This window comes from Salvelinus alpinus, chromosome 29, assembly GCF_045679555.1.
Source record: "Salvelinus alpinus chromosome 29, SLU_Salpinus.1, whole genome shotgun sequence".
Taxonomy (NCBI): domain Eukaryota; kingdom Metazoa; phylum Chordata; class Actinopteri; order Salmoniformes; family Salmonidae; genus Salvelinus; species Salvelinus alpinus.
Genome location: NC_092114.1, coordinates 4,616,032 through 4,636,709, shown reverse-complemented (window position 1 = coordinate 4,636,709; position 20,678 = coordinate 4,616,032). Strand labels below are relative to the sequence as shown.

At 45.7% G+C, this 20,678-nt stretch overlaps 1 protein-coding gene across 4 annotated transcripts in view; it reads left to right on the top strand.

The window, feature by feature from the left end:
• The window catches only part of spire1a (spire-type actin nucleation factor 1a), a 70,354-nt gene extending 54,935 nt beyond the window's left edge, over window positions 1–15,419 (top strand). For 2 of the 4 annotated variants that reach the window (XM_071374379.1, XM_071374377.1), the window contains 4 exons: window positions 5,026–5,096; window positions 7,426–7,453; window positions 7,571–7,731; window positions 11,822–15,419. In XM_071374379.1, coding sequence (XP_071230480.1) covers window positions 5,026–5,096; window positions 7,426–7,453; window positions 7,571–7,731; window positions 11,822–12,068 — 507 coding nt within the window. In that variant the 3' untranslated portion in view covers window positions 12,069–15,419. The remainder of the gene's footprint in view (window positions 1–5,025; window positions 5,097–7,425; window positions 7,454–7,570; window positions 7,732–11,821) is intronic. The other 2 variants (XR_011671659.1, XM_071374378.1) reach the window with 2 other exon arrangements.
• Window positions 15,420–20,678: the final 5,259 nt, after the last annotated feature.

Genomic DNA, 20,678 nt, shown 5'->3' with positions numbered 1-20,678 from the left:
ACTGTACCAGCAGGGCTGGACCTGTCTAGATACTGTACCAGCAGGGCTGGACCTGTCTAGATACTGTACCAGCAGGGCTGGACCTGTCTAGATAATGTACCAGCAGGGCTGGACCTGTCTAGATAATGTACCAGCAGGGCTAGGCCTGGGCCTGTCTAGATACTGTACCAGCAGGCTTGGGCCTGGGCCTGTCTAGATACTGTACCGGCAGGGCTAGACCTGTCTAGATACTGTACCGGCAGGGATAGACCTGTCTAGATACTGTACCGGCTGGGCCTGTCTAGATACTGTACCGGCTGGGCCTGTCTAGATACTGTACCTGCAGGGCTAGGCCTGTCTAGATACTGTACCGGCAGGGCTGGGCCTGTCTAGATACTGTACCGGCAGGGCTGGGCCTGTCTAGATGCTGTACCGGCAGGGCTGGGCCTGTCTAGATGCTGTACCGGCAGGGCTGGGCCTGTCTAGATGCTGTACCGGCAGGGATGGGCCTGTCTAGATACTGTACCAGCAGGCTTGGGCCTGGGCCTGTCTAGATACTGTACCGGCAGGGCTAGACCTGTCTAGATACTGTACCGGCAGGGATAGACCTGTCTAGATACTGTACCGGCTGGGCCTGTCTAGATACTGTACCGGCTGGGCCTGTCTAGATACTGTACCTGCAGGGCTAGGCCTGTCTAGATACTGTACCGGCAGGGCTGGGCCTGTCTAGATACTGTACCGGCAGGGCTGGGCCTGTCTAGATGCTGTACCGGCAGGGCTGGGCCTGTCTAGATGCTGTACCGGCAGGGCTGGGCCTGTCTAGATGCTGTACCGGCAGGGATGGGCCTGTCTAGATACTGTACCGGCTGGGCCTGTCTAGATACTGTACCGGCTGGGCCTGTCTAGATACTGTACCGGCTGGGCCTGTCTAGATACTGTACCGGCAGGGCTAGGCCTGTCTAGATACTGTACCGGCAGGGCTGGACCTGTCTAGATACTGTCCCGGCAGGGCTGGACCTGTCTAGATACTGTACCGGCAGGGCTGGACCTGTCTAGATACTGTACCAGCAGGGCTGGACCTGTCTAGATACTGTACCAGCAGGGCTGGACCTGTCTAGATACTGTACCAGCAGGGCTGGACCTGTCTAGATACTGTACCAGCAGGGCTGGACCTGTCTAGATACTGTACCAGCAGGGCTGGACCTGTCTAGATACTGTACCAGCAGGGCTGGACCTGTCTAGATACTGTACCAGCAGGGCTGGACCTGTCTAGATACTGTACCAGCAGGGCTGGACCTGTCTAGATACTGTACCAGCAGGGCTGGACCTGTCTAGATACTGTACCAGCAGGGCTGGACCTGTCTAGATACTGTACCAGCAGGGCTGGACCTGTCTAGATACTGTACCAGCAGGGCTGGACCTGTCTAGATACTGTACCAGCAGGGCTGGACCTGTCTAGATACTGTACCAGCAGGGCTGGACCTGTCTAGATACTGTACCAGCAGGGCTGGACCTGTCTAGATACTGTACCAGCAGGGCTGGACCTGTCTAGATACTGTACCAGCAGGGCTGGACCTGTCTAGATACTGTACCAGCAGGGCTGGACCTGTCTAGATACTGTACCAGCAGGGCTGGACCTGTCTAGATACTGTACCAGCAGGGCTGGACCTGTCTAGATACTGTACCAGCAGGGCTGGACCTGTCTAGATAATGTACCAGCAGGGCTGGACCTGTCTAGATAATGTACCAGCAGGGCTAGGCCTGGGCCTGTCTAGATACTGTACCAGCAGGCTTGGGCCTGGGCCTGTCTAGATACTGTACCGGCAGGGCTAGAACTGTCTAGATACTGTACCGGCAGGGATAGACCTGTCTAGATACTGTACCGGCTGGGCCTGTCTAGATACTGTACCGGCTGGGCCTGTCTAGATACTGTACCTGCAGGGCTAGGCCTGTCTAGATACTGTACCGGCAGGGCTGGGCCTGTCTAGATACTGTACCGGCAGGGCTGGGCCTGTCTAGATGCTGTACCGGCAGGGCTGGGCCTGTCTAGATGCTGTACCGGCAGGGCTGGGCCTGTCTAGATGCTGTACCGGCAGGGATGGGCCTGTCTAGATACTGTACCGGCTGGGCCTGTCTAGATACTGTACCGGCTGGGCCTGTCTAGATACTGTACCGGCTGGGCCTGTCTAGATACTGTACCGGCAGGGCTAGGCCTGTCTAGATACTGTACCGGCAGGGCTGGACCTGTCTAGATACTGTCCCGGCAGGGCTGGACCTGTCTAGATACTGTCCCGGCAGGGCTGGACCTGTCTAGATACTGTCCCGGCAGGGCTGGACCTGTCTAGATACTGTCCCGGCAGGGCTGGACCTGTCTAGATACTGTACCGGCAGGGATAGACCTGTCTAGATACTGTACCGGCTGGGCCTGTCTAGATACTGTACCGGCTGGGCCTGTCTAGATACTGTACCGGCTGGGCCTGTCTAGATACTGTACCGGCAGGGCTGGACCTGTCTAGATACTGTACCGGCAGGGCTGGACCTGTCTAGATACTGTACCGGCAGGGCTGGACCTGTCTAGATACTGTACCGGCAGGGCTGGACCTGTCTAGATACTGTACCGGCAGGGCTGGACCTGTCTAGATACTGTACCGGCAGGGCTGGACCTGTCTAGATACTGTACCGGCAGGGCTGGACCTGTCTAGATACTGTACCGGCAGGGCTGGACCTGTCTAGATACTGTACCGGCAGGGCTGGACCTGTCTAGATACTGTACCGGCAGGGCTGGACCTGTCTAGATACTGTACCGGCAGGGCTGGACCTGTCTAGATACTGTACCGGCAGGGCTGGACCTGTCTAGATACTGTACCGGCAGGGCTGGACCTGTCTAGATACTGTACCGGCAGGGCTGGACCTGTCTAGATACTGTACCGGCAGGGCTGGACCTGTCTAGATACTGTACCGGCAGGGCTGGACCTGTCTAGATACTGTACCGGCAGGGCTGGACCTGTCTAGATACTGTACCAGCAGGGCTGGACCTGTCTAGATACTGTACCAGCAGGGCTGGACCTGTCTAGATACTGTACCAGCAGGGCTGGACCTGTCTAGATACTGTACCAGCAGGGCTGGACCTGTCTAGATACTGTACCAGCAGGGCTGGACCTGTCTAGATACTGTCCCAGCAGGGCTGGACCTGTCTAGATACTGTCCCAGCAGGGGTGGACCTGTCTAGATACTGTACCAGCAGGGCTGGACCTGTCTAGATACTGTACCAGCAGGGCTGGACCTGTCTAGATACTGTACCAGCAGGGCTGGACCTGTCTAGATACTGTACCAGCAGGGCTGGACCTGTCTAGATACTGTACCAGCAGGGCTGGACCTGTCTAGATACTGTACCAGCAGGGCTGGACCTGTCTAGATACTGTACCAGCAGGGCTGGACCTGTCTAGATACTGTACCAGCAGGGCTGGACCTGTCTAGATACTGTACCAGCAGGGCTGGACCTGTCTAGATACTGTCCCAGCAGGGGTGGACCTGTCTAGATACTGTCCCAGCAGGGCTGGACCTGTCTAGATACTGTACCAGTAGGGCTAGGCCTGGGCCTGTCTAGATACTGTACCAGCAGGGCTAGGCCTGGGCCTGTCTAGATACTGTACCAGCAGGCTTGGGCCTGGGCCTGTCTAGATACTGTACCGGCAGGGCTAGACCTGTCTAGATACTGTACCGGCAGGGATAGACCTGTCTAGATACTGTACCGGCTGGGCCTGTCTAGATACTGTACCGGCTGGGCCTGTCTAGATACTGTACCTGCAGGGCTAGGCCTGTCTAGATACTGTACCGGCAGGGCTAGGCCTGTCTAGATACTGTGCCGGCAGGGCTAGGCCTGTCTAGATACTGTACCGGCAGGGCCTGTCTAGATACTGTACCTGCAGGGCTAGGCCTGTCTAGATACTGTACCGGCAGGGCTAGGCCTGTCTAGATACTGTACCGGCAGGGCTGGACCTGTCTAGATACTGTCCCGGCAGGGCTGGACCTGTCTAGATACTGTCCCGGCACGGCTGGACCTGTCTAGATACTGTCCCGGCAGGGCTGGACCTGTCTAGATACTGTCCCGGCAGGGCTGGACCTGTCTAGATACTGTACCGGCTGGGCCTGTCTAGATACTGTACCGGCTGGGCCTGTCTAGATACTGTACCGGCTGGGCCTGTCTAGATACTGTACCTGCAGGGCTAGGCCTGTCTAGATACTGTACCGGCAGGGCTGGGCCTGTCTAGATACTGTACCGGCAGGGCTGGGCCTGTCTAGATGCTGTACCGGCAGGGCTGGACCTGTCTAGATGCTGTACCGGCAGGGCTGGGCCTGTCTAGATGCTGTACCGGCAGGGCTGGGCCTGTCTAGATGCTGTACCGGCAGGGCTGGGCCTGTCTAGATGCTGTACCGGCAGGGCTGGGCCTGTCTAGATACTGTCCCGGCAGGGCTGGGCCTGTCTAGATACTGTCCCGGCAGGGCTGGGCCTGTCTAGATACTGTCCCGGCAGGGCTGGGCCTGTCTAGATACTGTCCCGGCAGGGCTGGGCCTGTCTAGATACTGTCCCGGCGGGGCTGGGCCTGTCTAGATACTGTCCCGGCAGGGCTGGGCCTGTCTAGATACTGTACCAGCAGGGCTGGACCTGTCTAGATACTGTCCCGGCGGGGCTGGACCTGTCTAGATACTGTCCCGGCGGGGCTGGGCCTGTCTAGATACTGTACCAGCAGGGCTGGACCTGTCTAGATACTGTACCAGCAGGGCTGGGCCTGCCTATAGAAGGGTCTGATGTGATTCCTTATTCTACAGAAAGGTTTTGTAGAACAGACATGCCAATCTGAACTTTGCACAGCATTGTGTCCTCCTGGGCCTGCAAACATCACTCACCCCAATCCAATTACCACTGAACTAATTTTAAAGTAAGTCTGACTGGATTATCTTGTGCCGGCCCTGTATCGCTTATTATCTTAGACTTCATATTGACTTGATCTCTGAAATAACCGTTCTCCTCCTCCTCTCCTGTAGCTGTGTTTCTCCTGTCGGACTATAAGGTTCTCCTTCTTCACCCGGTCCTACACCTGCCAGTTCTGCAAAAGGTACATTTATAGTACAGCTGTATTTATAGTACAGTTGTAGGTATTTATAGTACAGTTGTTTTGTAGTCAGGGGTTGGAACCAAAATCATTTTCCAATCGTTTCGTTCTGAACAAAGTAATTTGTTTTGGTTCCGACCTGCAAAATAAAGTTCTGAACCTTTTTTGTTTTTGTTATTGTTCCTTTCTCTTCTGTTTTAAGCCTCTGAAATATTTTTTAATACATTTTTAATTCTTTAGTTTGACATTTTAAATGACTTCACCAATCAGTGCATATAGAGCAGCTTGCTATGGACATGGGGCAAGCTATAGTTGTTTTAGCCTATGCATATTTATATGCACATATTCTTATTCATTCCTTTTCACTTGTGTGTGTATAAGGTAGTTGTTGTGAAATTGTTAGATATTACTGCACGGTCGGAACTAGAAGCACAAGCATTTCGCTACACTCACATTAACATCTGCTAAACGTGTATGTGACCAATAACATTGATTTAGCAGCCAATAGTGCATCGATACTCTCGGCTGCCTAGGCTATAGTTGTTTACATGTGCAATGGACAGACACGTGTAGGGCGGGAGATGCAACTGACATTTTGTTGATGTGAGAGAGCGAAAGAGGGAGGAGGAGGCTTGACTTGAAATGCATCTTGTTGTTATGACATCATATCTGAATTATATACCAACAAAATTAAATCTACGGAGGAGCGGCTTTTATTTTTATTATTTTCTTTCACCTTTATTTAACCAGGTAGGCTAGTTGAGAACAAGTTCTCATTTACAACTGCGACCTGGCCAAGATAAAGAAAAGCAGTGTGACACAAACAACAACACAGAGTTACACATGGAGTAAAACAATAAACATTATTACAGCCATGATGAAGCAAAGCAGTGAGACACAGACAACAACACAGTTACACATGGAGTAAACAATAAACATTATTACAGCCAAGATAAAGAAAAGCAGTGTGACACAAACAACAACACAGAGTTACACATGGAGTAAAACAATAAACATTATTACAGCCATGATGAAGCAAAGCAGTGAGACACAAACAACAACACAGAGTTACACATGGAGTAAACAATAAACATTATTACAGCCATGATGAAGCAAAGCAGTGAGACACGGAGTTAAAGTTCTGCTATGGAGGACCTTTAAATGGCTGAACTTCAGAGAGTTGGCTTAAAGTTGGACCAGAGCAAGCTAGCAAGCTTGTGTGTAGAGCGGCACCAGAATTAACATGTTTTACCATTTTGTGGTTAATGAATCCAATGTGAAACGTGATAACTATAGTATCCGCAACTAGCATTGAAACGTTAAGGCATTCCTCTCTAATTAAAAATCTCTCCCTAATTTCTGAATCACGTTTGTAACGTCAGTGCAGTAGCCTATGATACGGAGGATCAGGTTGCCTACACACACTGGCAAAAATGTTCAGCTGAAAGGCAGACACTGGAATACATTTCTAAGTGACAGAGTAAGGGCTTTGCATAGGCGCCTTGTGTTTTTTGTGGGATGCCAGGGGGAAAAATATCTTGAAGGTAAATTAGCGTTATTAACTGGTTCCCGTGCTTTTAAAACAACTGTTCTGTTCCGGAGCAGTATAGATCACTTTCGTTCCTGGTTCTCTTTCTGTTCCTCAAAAAAACGTTCTGGTTCTGTTCCCTGAACTGGTTCCAACCCCTGATGTTTATTATTATCTTTCTCTAAAGTAAATTTCACCCAAAAACAATCTCATCAACGGCAGTATTTCTGTATTTTGAAAGTTCTATATCTTAACTTGATTGCTGACATGCGAAACAGTTTGGGACTATATCAACAATGGACTAATGATACAAATACCAAAAGTTGAGTTTTTGGGTGGAATTTTTGTTAAAAGACATGCTCCAGAATTTTGTTGACTACGAAGTATTTTTCAAACCTCCCGCTTTGGGCTGGATGTATCAATGTGTAGTTCATGCAGAATTACTGTCTAACCTCACGAAATCCCTGGTTTGAAGCGCCTGTTTTTCTGGAAGCTGTACTGCACCATATTTCCTACATTTTACCCCATATAGGCCAGCCCCTTAGCAATTTGAATTCTAGCCAATGAGCTTCAGCCATTTGAGTGACAGGTAACAAGATGCCCACGCACACACAGCAGAGAGAGAACAATGACGAATCTCTACATGTGTGATGTACTACGCAATTTTCATTGACCATTTTTGGCACTTAAACACTACTTTCAGGACTACTGGATAAAAAGTATACAAAAGTACCGGAGAATCTCTTCACATTAATCAGAATGAATGAGACTTGTGTGACTGAATATGTATCTCTCTCTCTCCAGGCCTGTGTGCTCGCAGTGCTGTAAAAAGGTGAGCCAAAGTCCTCATCGTCCACCCATTGTCCACACTAGCCCTTTAATTGTTGACAGATTGGATGTTCAGATCCTCTATTTATCTGACCCTCTGACTCTGTCCCGTTGTGTCCAGAAGAGACTTCCATCTAAGCCGTATGCCAACCTGCCCATCTCCTCTCTGGGATCTACTACCACCATCCTACCCAGGGAGGAGGCAGAAGGGACATCAGCCCTGGACACCCCAGAGAAGCCCTCGTCCAGCCAGCGCCACAGCCTGCGCCGGACTGTCTCCGGGTACACATAACATCATTACCGGTCTTTGTGCTTAGGGATATGACGAATAACATTTAAACTGCTATTCCTTTTATTGTTTAAATGATCATTTAAAAAAAAAAACACAATTCAGATATGGTCCTGAGTATGACCACTAGGGGGCAGTACACTTCAATCTACTGCAGTCCTGGCTACCTACCAGACAGAGCAGTTCAATCTACTGCAGTCCTGGCTACCTACCAGACAGAGCAGTTCAATCTACTGCAGTCCTGGCTACCTACCAGACAGAGCAGTTCAATCTACTGCGGTCCTGGCTACCTACCAGACAGAGCAGTTCAATCTACTGCGGTCCTGGCTACCTACCAGACAGAGCAGTTCAATCTACTGCAGTCCTGGCTACCTACCAGACAGAGCAGTTCAATCTACTGCGGTCCTGGCTACCTACCAGACAGAGCAGTTCAATCTACTGCGGTCCTGGCTACCTACCAGACAGAGCAGTTCAATCTACTGCGGTCCTGGCTACCTACCAGACAGAGCAGTTAAATCTACTGCGGTCCTGGTTACCTACCAGACAGAGCAGTTCAATCTACTGCGGTCCTGGTTACCTACCAGACAGAGCAGTTCAATCTACTGCGGTCCTGGCTACCTACCAGACAGAGCAGTTCAATCTACTGCAGTCCTGGCTACCTACCAGACAGAGCAGTTCAATCTACTGCGGTCCTGGCTACCTACCAGACAGAGCAGTTCAATCTACTGCGGTCCTGGCTACCTACCAGACAGAGCAGTTCAATCTACTGCGGTCCTGGCTACCTACCAGACAGAGCAGTTCAATCTACTGCGGTCCTGGCTACCTACCAGACAGAGCAGTTCAATCTACTGCGGTCCTGGTTACCTACCAGACAGAGCAGTTCAATCTACTGCGGTCCTGGCTACCTACCAGACAGAGCAGTTCAATCTACCGCAGTCCTGGCTACCTACCAGACAGAGCAGTTCAATCTACCGCAGTCCTGGCTACCTACCAGACAGAGCAGTTCAATCTACTGCAGTCCTGGCTACCTACCAGACAGAGCAGTTCAATCTACTGCAGTCCTGGCTACCTACCAGACAGAGCAGTTCAATCTACTGCAGTCCTGGCTACCTACCAGACAGAGCAGTTCAATCTACTGCGGTCCTGGCTACCTACCAGACAGAGCAGTTCAATCTACTGCAGTCCTGGCTACCTACCAGACAGAGCAGTTCAATCTACTGCGGTCCTGGCTACCTACCAGACAGAGCAGTTAAATCTACTGCGGTCCTGGTTACCTACCAGACAGAGCAGTTCAATCTACTGCGGTCCTGGTTACCTACCAGACAGAGCAGTTCAATCTACTGCGGTCCTGGCTACCTACCAGACAGAGCAGTTCAATCTACTGCAGTCCTGGCTACCTACCAGACAGAGCAGTTCAATCTACTGCGGTCCTGGCTACCTACCAGACAGAGCAGTTCAATCTACTGCGGTCCTGGCTACCTACCAGACAGAGCAGTTCAATCTACTGCGGTCCTGGCTACCTACCAGACAGAGCAGTTCAATCTACTGCGGTCCTGGCTACCTACCAGACAGAGCAGTTCAATCTACTGCGGTCCTGGTTACCTACCAGACAGAGCAGTTCAATCTACTGCGGTCCTGGCTACCTACCAGACAGAGCAGTTCAATCTACCGCAGTCCTGGCTACCTACCAGACAGAGCAGTTAAATCTACTGCGGTCCTGGTTACCTACCAGACAGAGCAGTTCAATCTACTGCAGTCCTGGCTACCTACCAGACAGAGCAGTTCAATCTACTGCGGTCCTGGTTACCTACCAGACAGAGCAGTTCAATCTACTGCGGTCCTGGCTACCTACCAGACAGAGCAGTTCAATCTACTGCGGTCCTGGCTACCTACCAGACAGAGCAGTTCAATCTACTGCAGTCCTGGCTACCTACCAGACAGAGCAGTTCAATCTACTGCGGTCCTGGTTACCTACCAGACAGAGCAGTTCAATCTACTGCGGTCCTGGCTACCTACCAGACAGAGCAGTTCAATCTACTGCGGTCCTGGCTACCTACCAGACAGAGCAGTTCAATCTACTGCGGTCCCCCACCCACTCAGCAACGATGGTAGTAATGCTGTTTCTCTGCTGTGTCCCCCTTCTCCATGTTCTCAGTGGTCAGTACATGGGACTTCCTGTCCCACTTCTCATCAATGTGATGGCTCGTTGCTCGTTGCAGTGTTGTATGACAGCGTGTTCATAGACATCCAACAGTCTGTTGTTGTTTGAGAGCTTGCGCTTTGTACTTGCAGAGCAATCATTGTACAATTCCTCCATCAGGGCTGTCAGTTTTTCAACATGGTGTTTAGTTGTCTGGTTCTAGATATGCCATATGGGTGTTGAAGCAGACTCGTCTGGTTCTAGATATGCCATATGGGTGTTGAAGCAGACTCGTCTGGTTCTAGATATGCCATATGGGTGTTGAAGCAGACTCGTCTGGTTCTAGATATGCCATATGGGTGTTGAAGCAGACTCGTCTGGTTCTAGATATGCCATATGGGTGTTGAAGCAGACTCGTCTGGTTCTAGATATGCCATATGGGTGTTGAAGCAGACTCGTCTGGTTCTAGATATGCCATATGGGTGTTGAAGCAGACTCGTCTGGTTCTAGATATGCCATATGGGTGTTGAAGCAGACTCGTCTGGTTCTAGATATGCCATATGGGTGTTGAAGCAGACTCGTCTGGTTCTAGATATGCCATATGGGTGTTGAAGCAGACTCGTCTGGTTCTAGATATGCCATATGGGTGTTGAAGCAGTCTCGTCTGGTTCTAGATATGCCATATGGGTGTTGAAGCAGACTCGTCTGGTTCTAGATATGCCATATGGGTGTTGAAGCAGACTCGTCTGGTTCTAGATATGCCATATGGGTGTTGAAGCAGTCTCGTCTGGTTCTAGATATGCCATATGGGTGTTGAAGCAGACTCGTCTGGTTCTAGATATGCCATATGGGTGTTGAAGCAGACTCGTCTGGTTCTAGATATGCCATATGGGTGTTGAAGCAGACTCGTCTGGTTCTAGATATGCCATATGGGTGTTGAAGCAGACTCGTCTGGTTCTAGATATGCCATATGGGTGTTGAAGCAGACTCGTCTGGTTCTAGATATGCCATATGGGTGTTGAAGCAGACATCCTTTACCCCCTAGTGACATTACATCATTCCAGTGACAGACCGGAGGGACAGGGTTGATTGACTACAATGTTGTCACTGAGAGAACATAGTTGACTGGCATCAAAATGGACGGTTGAATTGACTGATTTCAGTTAACACCTTGTTCGTCAGAATGCTACTTGGCTAGGTGGTTGGCTAGGTACCTGGTCTTGTTACTCAGAAGGCTACTTTGCTAGGTACCTGGTCTTGTTACTCAGAAGGCTACTTGGCTAGGTGGTTGGCTAGGTACCTGGTCTTGTTACTCAGAAGGCTACTTTGCTAGGTACCTGGTCTTGTTACTCAGAAGGCTACTTGGCTAGGTGGTTGGCTAGGGACCTAGTCTTGTTACTCAGAAGGCTACTTGGCTAGGTACCTGGTCTTGTTACTCAGAAGGCTACTTGGCTAGGTACCTGGTCTTGTTACTCAGAAGGCTACTTGGCTAGGTACCTGGTCTTGTTACTCAGAAGGCTACTTGGCTAGGTACCTGGTCTTGTTACTCAGAAGCCTACTTGGCTAGGTGGTTGGCTAGGTACCTGGTCTTGTTGGTCAGAAGGCTACTTGGCTAGGTACCTGGTCTTGTTACTCAGAAGGCTACTTGACTAGGTGGTTGGCTAGGTACCTGGTCTTGTTACTCAGAAGGCTACTTGGCTAGGTACCTGGTCTTGTTACTCAGAAGGCTACTTGGCTAGGTGGTTGGCTAGGTACCTGGTCTTGTTACTCAGAAGGCTACAGGGCTAGGTGGTTGGCTAGGTACCTGCTGTACCTAAATAAAGGAAGTAGTAAAAAGGACCCTCTTGAAGTCGTTGTCATTGTAAATGGGAATTAGTTCTCAACTGACACACCTGGTTAAATAAAGTTTAAAGCGAAACCTCCCTTCCGCTCTCCTCCCCCAGGTTATCCAAACGCAAAATTGAGGGGTCTCGTGACGAGCTGGATCTTCCCAAAGAGCTCACAGAGGATTGGTGTACCATGGAGGTCTGCATCGACTGTAAGATGTTCATCTCTGAGATCATCTCCAGCAGCAAGCGCTCTCTGGCCACCAAGCGAGCCCGTCTGAAGAGGAAGACCCAGTCCTTCTACTTGTCTTCAGCTAACACAGACGACTACAGACTCTCTGAGAGGACCGTCAATGAGGTTTAGACTACAGACCCTCTGAGAGGACCGTCAACCAGGTTTAGACTACAGACCCTCTGAGAGGACCGTCAACCAGGTTTAGACTACAGACTCTCTGAGAGGACCGTCAATGAGGTTTAGACTACAGACCATCTGAGAGGACCGTCAATGAGGTTTAGACTACAGACCCTCTGAGAGGACCGTCAATGAGGTTTAGACTACAGACCCTCTTGAGAGGACTGTCAATGAGGTTTAGACTACAGACCCTCTTGAGAGGACTGTCAATGAGGTTTAGACTACAGACCCTCTTGAGAGGACCGTCAATGAGGTTTAGACTACAGACCCTCTGAGAGGACCGTCAATGAGGTTTAGACTACAGACCCTCTTGAGAGGACCGTCAATGAGGTTTAGACTACAGACCCTCTTGAGAGGACTGTCAATGAGGTTTAGACTACAGACCCTCTTGAGAGGACCGTCAATGAGGTTTAGACTACAGACCCTCTGAGAGGACCGTCAATGAGGTTTAGACTACAGACCCTCTTGAGAGGACCGTCAATGAGGTTTAGACTACAGACCCTCTGAGAGGACCGTCAATGAGGTTTAGACTACAGACCCTCTTGAGAGGACCGTCAATGAGGTTTAGACTACAGACCCTCTGAGAGGACTGTCAACGAATAAAGTATCTACCACAGTATAGATGAGCTAGTAGAATATTTAACCATTTCTTATTCGCTCACGTTATGTGATTAACCCTAATACACTGAACAAATATATAAACGCAACACTTTCAAAGAGTTTACTGAGTTATAGTTCATAAAGTTCAGGAAATCAGTCAATTGAAATAAATAAATTAGGCCAAAATCTATGGATTTCACATGACTGGGCAGGCTGCAGCCATGGGTGCATGTTGCAGGGCATAGGCCCAACTGCTTGGCTGCCAGGCCCACCCGCTGGCGAGCCAGGCATAGCCAATCAGAATGAGTATATACTCACAAAAGGTCAGACAAATACTCCTCAGCACCAAATACCCCCCCCCCCCCCCCTAGACGATCCAGCAGATGAAGAAGCCGGATGTGGAGGTCCTGGGTTGGCGTGGTTATTTGTGGTCTGCGGTAGTGAGGCCGGTTGGATGTACTGCCCAAATGGTCTAAAACGACGTTGGAGGCGGCCTCTGGTAGAGAATTGAACATTCAATTATCTGGCAACAGCTCTGCTGGACATTCCTACAGTCAGCATGCCAATTGAACGCTCCCTCAAAACACAAGACATCTGTGGCTTTGTGTTGTGACAAAACTGCACATTTAAGTGGCCTTTTATTATCCCCAGCACAAGGTGCACCTGTGTAATGATCATGATGTTTGTTTATCTTCTTGATATGCCACACCTGTCAGGTGGATGGATTATCTTGGCCAAGGACAAATGCTCACTAACAGGGATGTTACTGAATTTGTGCACAACATTTAGAGAAATCAGCTTCTTGTGAACATGGAACATTTCTGGGATTTTTTTTATTTCAGCTCATGAAACATGGGACCAACACTTTACATGTTGCGTTTTATATTGTTGTTCAGTGTATTTAGGGGAGTTGAATTAGGGGGACCATTCACATAGCTACTGAGGTGGTCGGGCAGTCGGTGAGACCTCTAGTCCACGTCCAGAGATAATATATATATATTTAACAGTAGTGTTGTCGGTCGGTGAGACTTCTAGTCCCCGTCCAGAGATAATATATATATATTTAACAGTAGTGTTGTCGGTCGGTGAGACCTCTAGTCCCCGTCCAGAGATAATATTTAACAGTAGTGTGGTCGGTCGGTGAGACCTCTAGTCCCCGTCCAGAGATAATATATATATATTTAACAGTAGTGTGGTCGGTGAGACCTCTAGTCCCCGTTCAGAGACAAGACGTTAATTAACAAGCCTCTAGTTTCTGTCAGTCTCAGGAAGAACAGACCCTTCGTCTGCGTCCCCAGATGGCACCCTATTCCCTACATAGTGCACTACCATTTGGGACACTGCCCTAGTCTAACAGGCAATGCACTATAGAGCCACCAGTCAGGTCTTAGCAGGCTAGTTTCCATTGGCATGACCACTCGAGGCATTTTAATTCTAAGGTAGTCTCCCACGCCCCAGCCAATAAAATTAAACCAAATGACATGCCACAGCCAATAAAATTAAACCAAATGACATGCCCATGGTAGTATCTCCCACGCCCCAGCCAATAAAATGAAACCAAATGACATGCCCCAGCCAATAAAATGAAACCAAATGACATGCCTATGGTTGTATGCCACGCCACAGCCAATAAAATTAAACCAAATGTTACGCTACTCCAATTTTTTTGCCAGGTTTTGTCTTCTAAAATTGGATTGGCTGGGAAACAGGGTAAGGTCAGAGGTCAAATGATTTGGTGTGTTTTAGCCACTTGTTTACTATGATGTATTTGGATCATTTCTGTGCCTGGTGCCAAACTAAATGCCCCTCCTGTCTGAATGCCATGTCATTCTATGGACCTGTAGTATATTGGCAATAACTTGATGAGGAATTGATATGGGGATTCTAGAAGCAAATAATTATTATTTGTTTCTTGGTTCCTAGCTGACCAATAGGATTTCAGAATGGTGTGATGTGATTGTGTACATGCTGTATCTAAAACCATCCATAATCTATTATATTCTAATATATATATAACAATGTTTTTCCAGGAATATTATCTTTAAAGATTTGTATTTCTTTTGTATGTAATATTGACTTTATCTCCTGTCGGCATCAGAACAGATCACATAGATAGTCCTTCTAGAACAGTCAGATCTGGATAGCACTTTTACTGTACCAATGTATTGTTGTTTTGAAGTTCCTTCTCTTTACTCATTTAATTTAAATTCTTAAATCTTTTGTTTGTTCCACGTCGTGAAGTTAGTGTGGTGTGATCCTAGAGTTAATCGTTTGTGTTAGAGCTTGGGGTTTGGAAGCAGGTGTCAGCAAAGCACATCTTTCTGAATGTACAGGGTATAATGTTTTTAAAATATCTTATTTCAAGTGCAATCTAAATCTATATACAAATAATTTTAATGCCCCCTTAAAATAATTATTTATTCACGCACACTATCCATACATGGTCTGCCTCGAGCCAGCACATGGGTGCGTTGTCATGCATACACATAAATCCTACAGACACACACCCAATCTGAAATTCTCTATTTGATTTATTTTCTGACCCCTTGTACCAACTGCGGTAGAAAGATCAGAATTATAACAAGTTTGACATGACTACCGTCAATATCAACCTCCCATTAAATGTTCATTTGGACACAGTGAAGGAATGGTGTGCATGCTATAATTTTTTTTTTTTTTATGACAATAAAATTCTCTTTTGAATTCTGTGTTGTGGTATTTCTGCTCTGCACTCGACGGGGTTGAAATTAAGTATTCCTTTAATAAATTACAGTATTGTGTATGTCAGGTGTCAGCTCAACAGTTAAAATAAAAACATATCCCAACTTGAAATGTACACAACTGATAGAAACTACCTATCATCCATGGATATCACCACATGATTAAAGTAGTGTTTATCAGCCATGGATATCACCGTATGATTACAGTAGTGTTTATCAGCCATGGATATCACCACATGATTAAAGTAGTGTTTATCAGCCATGGATATCACCACATGATTACAGTAGTGTTTATCAGCCATGGATATCACCACATGATTACAGTAGTGTTTATCAGCCATGGATATCACCGTATGATTACAGTAGTGTTTATCAGCCATGGATATCACCGTATGATTACAGTAGTGTTTATCAGCCATGGATATCACCGTATGATTAAAGTAGTGTTTATCAGCCATGGATATCACCGTATGCTTACAGTAGTGTTTATCAGCCATGGATATCACCGTATGATTAAAGTGGTGTTTATCAGCCATGGATATCACCATATAATTAAAGTAGTGTTTATCAGCCATGGATATCACCGTATGATTAAAGTAGTGTTTATCAGCCATGGATATCACCATATGATTAAAGTAGTGTTTATCAGCCATGGATATCACCATATGATTAAAGTAGTGTTTATCAGCCATGGATATCACCACATGATTAAAGTAGTGTTTATCAGCCATGGATATCACCATATGATTAAAGTAGTGTTTATCAGCCATGGATATCACCGTATGATTAAAGTAGTGTTTATCAGCCATGGATATCACCGTATGATTAAAGTAGTGTTTATCAGCCATGGATATCACCGTATGCTTACAGTAGTGTTTATCAGCCATGGATATCACCGTATGATTAAAGTGGTGTTTATCAGCCATGGATATCACCATATAATTAAAGTAGTGTTTATCAGCCATGGATATCACCGTATGATTAAAGTAGTGTTTATCAGCCATGGATATCACCATATGATTAAAGTAGTGTTTATCAGCCATGGATATCACCATATGATTAAAGTAGTGTTTATCAGCCATGGATATCACCACATGATTAAAGTAGTGTTTATCAGCCATGGATATCACCATATGATTAAAGTAGTGTTTATCAGCCATGGATATCACCGTATGATTAAAGTAGTGTTTATCAGCCATGGATATCACCACATGATTAAAGTAGTGTTTATCAGCCATGGATATCACCACATGATTAAAGTAGTGTTTATCAGCCATGGATATCACCACATGATTAAGGTAGTGTTTATCAGCCATGGATATCACCATATGATTAAGGTAGTGTTTATCAGCCATGGATATCACCACATGATTAAAGTAGTGTTTATCAGCCATGGATATCACCACATGATTAAAGTAGTGTTTATCAGCCATGGATATCACCACATGATTAAAGTAGAGTTTATCAGCCATGGATATCACCACATGATTAAGGTAGTGTTTATCAGCCATGGATATCACCACATGATTAAGGTAGTGTTTATCAGCCATGGATATCACCACATGATTAAGGTAGTGTTTATCAGCCATGGATATCACCACATGATTAAGGTAGTGTTTATCAGCCATGGATATCACCACATGATTAAGGTAGTGTTTATCAGCCATGGATATCACCACATGATTAAGGTAGTGTTTATCAGCCATGGATATCACCACATGATTAAAGTTGTGTTTATCAGCCATGGATATCACCACATGATTAAAGTTGTGTTTATCAGCCATGGATATCACCACATGATTAAAGTAGTGTTTATCAGCCATGGATATCACCACATGATTAAGGTAGTGTTTATCAGCCATGGATATCACCGTATGATTACAGTAGTGTTTATCAGCCATGGATATCACCGTATGATTAAAGTAGTGTTTATCAGCCATGGATATCACCGTATGATTAAAGTGGTGTTTATCAGCCATGGATATCACCGTATGATTAAAGTAGTGTTTATCAGCCATGGATATCACCGTATGATTAAAGTAGTGTTTATCAGCCATGGATATCACCATATGATTAAAGTAGTGTTTATCAGCCATGGATATCACCGTATGATTAAAGTAGTGTTTATCAGCCATGGATATCACCACATGATTAAAGTAGTGTTTATCAGCCATGGATATCACCATATGATTAAAGTAGTGTTTATCAGCCATGGATATCACCGTATGATTAAAGTAGTGTTTATCAGCCATGGATATCACCACATGATTAAAGTAGTGTTTATCAGCCATGGATATCACCACATGATTAAAGTAGTGTTTATCAGCCATGGATATCACCACATGATTAAGGTAGTGTTTATCAGCCATGGATATCACCACATGATTAAGGTAGTGTTTATCAGCCATGGATATCACCACATGATTAAAGTAGTGTTTATCAGCCATGGATATCACCACATGATTAAAGTAGTGTTTATCAGCCATGGATATCACCACATGATTAAAGTAGTGTTTATCAGCCATGGATATCACCACATGATTAAAGTAGTGTTTATCAGCCATGGATATCACCGTATGATTACAGTAGTGTTTATCAGCCATGGATATCACCGTATGATTAAAGTAGTGTTTATCAGCCATGGATATCACCGTATGATTAAAGTGGTGTTTATCAGCCATGGATATCACCGTATGATTAAAGTAGTGTTTATCAGCCATGGATATCACCGTATGATTAAAGTAGTGTTTATCAGCCATGGATATCACCATATGATTAAAGTAGTGTTTATCAGCCATGGATATCACAGTATGATTAAAGTAGTGTTTATCAGCCATGGATATCACCACATGATTAAAGTAGTGTTTATCAGCCATGGATATCACCACATGATTAAAGTAGTGTTTATCAGCCATGGATATCACCACATGATTAAAGTAGTGTTTATCAGCCATGGATATCACCACATGATTAAAGTAGTGTTTATCAGCCATGGATATCACCGTATGATTACAGTAGTGTTTATCAGCCATGGATATCACCGTATGATTAAAGTAGTGTTTATCAGCCATGGATATCACCGTATGATTAAAGTGGTGTTTATCAGCCATGGATATCACCGTATGATTAAAGTAGTGTTTATCAGCCATGGATATCACCGTATGATTAAAGTAGTGTTTATCAGCCATGGATATCACCATATGATTAAAGTAGTGTTTATCAGCCATGGATATCACAGTATGATTAAAGTAGTGTTTATCAGCCATGGATATCACCACATGATTAAAGTAGTGTTTATCAGCCATGGATATCACCATATGATTAAAGTAGTGTTTATCAGCCATGGATATCACCGTATGATTAAAGTAGTGTTTATCAGCCATGGATATCACCACATGATTAAGGTAGTGTTTATCAGCCATGGATATCACCATATGATTAAGGTAGTGTTTATCAGCCATGGATATCACCACATGATTAAAGTAGTGTTTATCAGCCATGGATATCACCACATGATTAAAGTAGTGTTTATCAGCCATGGATATCACCACATGATTAAAGTAGAGTTTATCAGCCATGGATATCACCACATGATTAAGGTAGTGTTTATCAGCCATGGATATCACCACATGATTAAGGTAGTGTTTATCAGCCATGGATATCACCACATGATTAAGGTAGTGTTTATCAGCCATGGATATCACCACATGATTAAGGTAGTGTTTATCAGCCATGGATATCACCACATGATTAAGGTAGTGTTTATCAGCCATGGATATCACCACATGATTAAGGTAGTGTTTATCAGCCATGGATATCACCACATGATTAAGGTAGTGTTTATCAGCCATGGATATCACCACATGATTAAGGTAGTGTTTATCAGCCATGGATATCACCACATGATTAAAGTTGTGTTTATCAGCCATGGATATCACCACATGATTAAAGTTGTGTTTATCAGCCATGGATATCACCACATGATTAAAGTAGTGTTTATCAGCCATGGATATCACCACATGATTAAGGTAGTGTTTATCAGCCATGGATATCACCGTATGATTACAGTAGTGTTTATCAGCCATGGATATCACCGTATGATTAAAGTAGTGTTTATCAGCCATGGATATCACCGTATGATTAAAGTGGTGTTTATCAGCCATGGATATCACCGTATGATTAAAGTAGTGTTTATCAGCCATGGATATCACCGTATGATTAAAGTAGTGTTTATCAGCCATGGATATCACCATATGATTAAAGTAGTGTTTATCAGCCATGGATATCACCGTATGATTAAAGTAGTGTTTATCAGCCATGGATATCACCACATGATTAAAGTAGTGTTTATCAGCCATGGATATCACCATATGATTAAAGTAGTGTTTATCAGCCATGGATATCACCGTATGATTAAAGTAGTGTTTATCAGCCATGGATATCACCACATGATTAAAGTAGTGTTTATCAGCCATGGATATCACCACATGATTAAAGTAGTGTTTATCAGCCATGGATATCACCACATGATTAAGGTAGTGTTTATCAGCCATGGATATCACCACATGATTAAGGTAGTGTTTATCAGCCATGGATATCACCACATGATTAAAGTAGTGTTTATCAGCCATGGATATCACCACATGATTAAAGTAGTGTTTATCAGCCATGGATATCACCACATGATTAAAGTAGTGTTTATCAGCCATGGATATCACCACATGATTAAGGTAGTGTTTATCAGCCATGGATATCACCACATGATTAAGGTAGTTTTTATCAGCCATGGATATCACCACATGATTAAGGTAGTGTTTATCAGCCATGGATATCACCACATGATTAAGGTAGTGTTTATCAGCCATGGATATCACCACATGATTAAGGTAGTGTTTATCAGCCATGGATATCACCACATGATTAAAGTTGTGTTTATCAGCCATGGATATCACCACATGATTAAAGTAGTGTTTATCAGCCATGGATATCACCACATGATTAAAGTAGTGTTTATCAGCCATGGATATCACCACATGATTAAGGTAGTGTTTATCAGCCATGGATATCACCACATGATTAAAGTAGTGTTTATCAGCCATGGATTTCACCACATGATTAAGGTAGTGTTTATCAGCCATGGATATCACCACATGATTAAGGTAGTGTTTATCAGCCATGGATATCACCAGTCGGATCAACACTCCAAACAGCCTACCAGACCGCTCGGAGATGTCCGCATGGT